The 3,831-nt window shown below is 54.7% G+C and overlaps 1 protein-coding gene across 1 annotated transcript; it reads left to right on the forward strand.

Annotated features, from left to right (window-relative positions):
• The first annotated feature begins 2,728 nt into the window (after nt 1-2,728).
• On the forward strand, nt 2,729-3,409 carry RNF186 (ring finger protein 186). Its single transcript, XM_055574878.1, has one exon. The coding sequence runs from the start codon at nt 2,729-2,731 to the stop codon at nt 3,407-3,409; it is 681 nt and encodes a 226-aa protein (XP_055430853.1).
• Nucleotides 3,410-3,831: the final 422 nt, after the last annotated feature.

Below are 3,831 nucleotides of genomic sequence, written 5' to 3' on the forward strand. Positions count from 1 at the left end.
ATCCCGGGGACGGAGGAGCCTGGTGGGCCGCCGTCTATGGGGTCGCACAGAGTCGGACACAACTGAAGCAACTTAGCAGCAGCAGAGTAGAAAGAAATAACTGTCACGTCAAAGGTGAAGGAGAAGAGATGTGATGACAGGGGGTAGAGAGTGGAGAAGTGGATTTCAGAGACAGAGGGCCCGGGGGAGCCTGAGGCAGGAGAGCAGGGCCTGCCCCATGGTGTGGGGACAGCGCTGAGTCAGAGGAGCTGGACCCTGTGGACCTCAGCAGGCAGCAGGAGCAGCGGGCCAGGTTCATGCTTCTGGATTCAGCATGGCCTCAGTGAGATTCCTTTGAGGAAGTGGATCATGTCACCCCATTCTCTGATATTCAGGGCAAAGCAACAGAATCATATTTTTTCCCCTAGCTTTTAACTTGTTTGTTATAGTTGGTTTACAATGTCTTATTAGTTTCTGTTGTATAGCAAAGTGATATGGTTATACATATATATAATTTTTTTCTTTTTCATATTCTTTCCCACTATGGGAATCATGGCAGGGGATGGGGGAGAAGTTGAGAGTTTTTGTTGTTTGCTTTTGAACTGTGGTGCTGGAGAAGACTTTTGAGAGTCTCTTGGACAGCAAGGAGATCAAACCAGTCAATCCTAAAAGCCATCAACCCTGAATAGTCTTTAGAAGGACTGATGCTGAAGCTGAAGCTCCAATACTTGGGCCACCTGATGCAAAGAGATGACTCATTGGAAAAGACCCTGATGCTGGGAAAGGTTGAAGGCAAAAGGAGAAGAGGGAGGCAGAGAATGAGATGGTTAAATAGTATCACTGACTCAATGGATATGAGTTTGAGCAAACTCTGGGAGACAGTGAAGGACAAGAGAGCCTGGCATGCTGCAGTCCATGGGGTCACAAAGAGTCAGACACAACTTAGTGACTGAACAACAACAACAATTTGCTTGTTTTTACTGCACCGAGCAGCATGTGGGATCTTCATTCCCCAACCAGGGATCCAACCAGCACCCCCGGCATTGGGAGGATGGAGTCTTAACCACTGGACCACCAGGGAAGTCCCAGGAATCACGATTTCTTGACCGCCATGCAGTGTGTATCTGTCAGTCCCACATGAGTCCTGTTGACTGGAGTCAGCTGCCTGAAGGCCAATTGCCTCCACACCAACAGACGAGATTGAGTTCCTGGACCCAAGAAGATGGGAACCCAACCTGCATGCTGGTAGATCCCCAGGGCCCTGGTCCCACAGAAGTCCCCTTGGCAGCCGTCCAGCAGGCTTGCCCTCTCCACACCCCGCCTTTGCTTCCAGGGCTCCGCAGCGCCGTCCTTCCAGGGCTGTGCCAAGCTTCAGGGCGATCACAGGTGAGGACTCTGTCACGAGGCTCAGCTCCAAGGAGGCTCAAATAAACAGCAGCTGTTCGTGTTACTCCTGGGTCTGCAGTGTGTCTGGCACACAGCAAACACACCTATTGTTAGGTCTGTGACGTGCACAGCTCAGGAATCAGGAACGGTTAATACAACCACTGTGACTGTAAAGGAACGGATGGCCGTGACAGGTGATAAATACCAATGAGCTGTTGGGCTTTTACTGGGTTTGGCTGGGCTTTCTCCCCCGACACTCAGAATACTTTTCCTATCACTTCTCTCCTCTTCACAAGGTGGCCTGCTTGCAAATAGGCTCAAAGTGCAAACTTTTTCCCATTGATCCTGACGTCCAAAACCTTTCATGGAGATCCACCCATGGCAATGTTTCTCAAATTGGGGGTCCCCGCAATCCACCTGGGTTAGAATCATGATGACGTTTATAAATGGGGCAAATTCTGAGATTTCCAACCAGACCTTGCTGAATCTCTGGGTCTGGGGACCTGGAAACCTGTATTTTGAAAGGTTCCTGGGAGGACCTCCCTGGTGGTCTAAGAATCTGCCTTCCACTGCAGCAGACTCAGGTTCAATACCCGGTTGGCAAACTAAGATCCTACATGTCGTGGGGCAACGAAACCCAAGCACTGCAACGAGAGAGAAAACCCACACACCGCAGCTCAGACCTGACGGCGTTTCGTCACTGAGCTGTGTGTAACTCTTTGCGACCCCACGGACTGTAGCCCACCAGACTCCTCTGTCCGTGGGATTCTCCAGGCGAGAGTACTGGAGTGGGTTGCCATTTCCTTCTCCAGGGGATCTTCCTGACCCAGGGATCAAACCCACGTCTCCTGCATGGCAGGGGGATTCTTAACTGCTGAGCCACCTGGGAAGTCCAAGACCCGACTTAGCCCTAAATAAATTAAAAAAAAAAAAAAAGAGATTCCTGGGATGGGGTGGTGGTGGTCGTGATTCTAATATGTCCTGAAGCTCACAGGTGGTAGTCCCGCGGGCAATCATGACGCACGGGCCCCAACAGGAAAATCCTGATTCCCGCACTGGCCCTCCCTGCCCCCATGGCCCTTCTATCAGGCAATTCAAAGTCTCCGGGCAGAGAGTTACTGATTAACCCTAGGTTTCAAGGAAAGAAATAATAATAACTGAAGGGACAACGTGAGCCAAGAAACAAGCTGAGCAGCCCTGGGAGAGTGGTGGCAGACGGCTCAAGACTAGAAGGAGGAGAAGGAGACTCGAGCCAGCCAGCCTGCGGCCAGACAGCCTTCGGGTCCCAGCAACACCCACCGATTTCTGCCCGTCTATGCCCAGGCGGTGAGTTGCCACGTCCTGGGGGCTCCGGGTGCCCAGAATGGCCTGCCCCAAGATCCCGCAGCAGCCCCAGCTGGTCTGCCAAAAAGCCACCCCCTCCGACCCCGCGGGCTGCGATGGAGGTCCTGGCGGCCCCACGGAGGGTGACCTGGAGTGCCTGGTGTGCCGGGAGCCCTACAGTGGCGTCCGGCCGCCCAAGTTGCTGGGCTGCCAGCACGCCTTCTGCGCCGTCTGCCTGAAGCTGCTGCTGTGCGTGCAGGACGATGCCTGGTCCATCCCCTGCCCTCTGTGCCGCAAGGTCACGGCCGTCCCCGGGGGCCTCGTCTGCACCCTGCGCGACCAGGAGAACGTGCTGGCACGGCTAGCCCGGCCGGGCCTGGAGGTGCCACTCAGCCCTCAGGGGCTGGCGAACCCTGCCGCTCTGACAGCAGGGCAGCCCAGCACGGCCGGAGAGGAGGAGCAGGACGCGGTGAGCGCCAACCGCGCGGCGGCCCGGCGCCTGGCCGCGCACCTGCTCCTGCTGGTCCTGCTCATCGTCCTCATCCTGCCCTTCATCTACCCCGGCGTCATCCGGTGGGTGCTCAGCTTCCTCGTCACCCTGGCCCTGCTGCTGGCTCTGCTCTTCTGCTCTCACCCCGGCCAGCAGGGCGGCTGCGTGCCCACCCCCAGGACTCTCTTCTGCAGAGAGCGGAAACCCAGCGAGATCGCCTCCATCTCCTGAGCGAGCTCTGACCGGGCGGAGTCGGGGGTCCCTTCTGCCGCTGCGGCCCGCTTACCATCACGGTGAACAGAGGAAGCGGTTATGCAGCGGACCGGCTCCCTTGGGAGAGTAACTGCCCGCTGGACTTGCCAGCCAAAGCCAGAACGGCTGTCTTGGGTCAAGAACTGTGCTTTTGGACAATAGACTCACCCCTGCCGCGGATATAGCATAGCTATTAATAAACTCTTTGGGGCTGGGGAAGGAACTACTTGAACGCGACAAAGGAAGGGGGTCTCCTGTTCCTTTTAGTCCAATGCCCCTGACTTTTCTTTCTATACCTGGATGAGAGTATTGCAAATATTATTGGTATTGTAGAACAAATAGAACTGGAACTCTTTTTTTTTTTTTTTTTTTTTTGCAATTTCTCTGAGTTTTTTCTGTCT

Source organism: Bubalus kerabau, chromosome 3 (assembly GCF_029407905.1).
Source record: "Bubalus kerabau isolate K-KA32 ecotype Philippines breed swamp buffalo chromosome 3, PCC_UOA_SB_1v2, whole genome shotgun sequence".
NCBI lineage: Eukaryota > Metazoa > Chordata > Mammalia > Artiodactyla > Bovidae > Bubalus > Bubalus kerabau.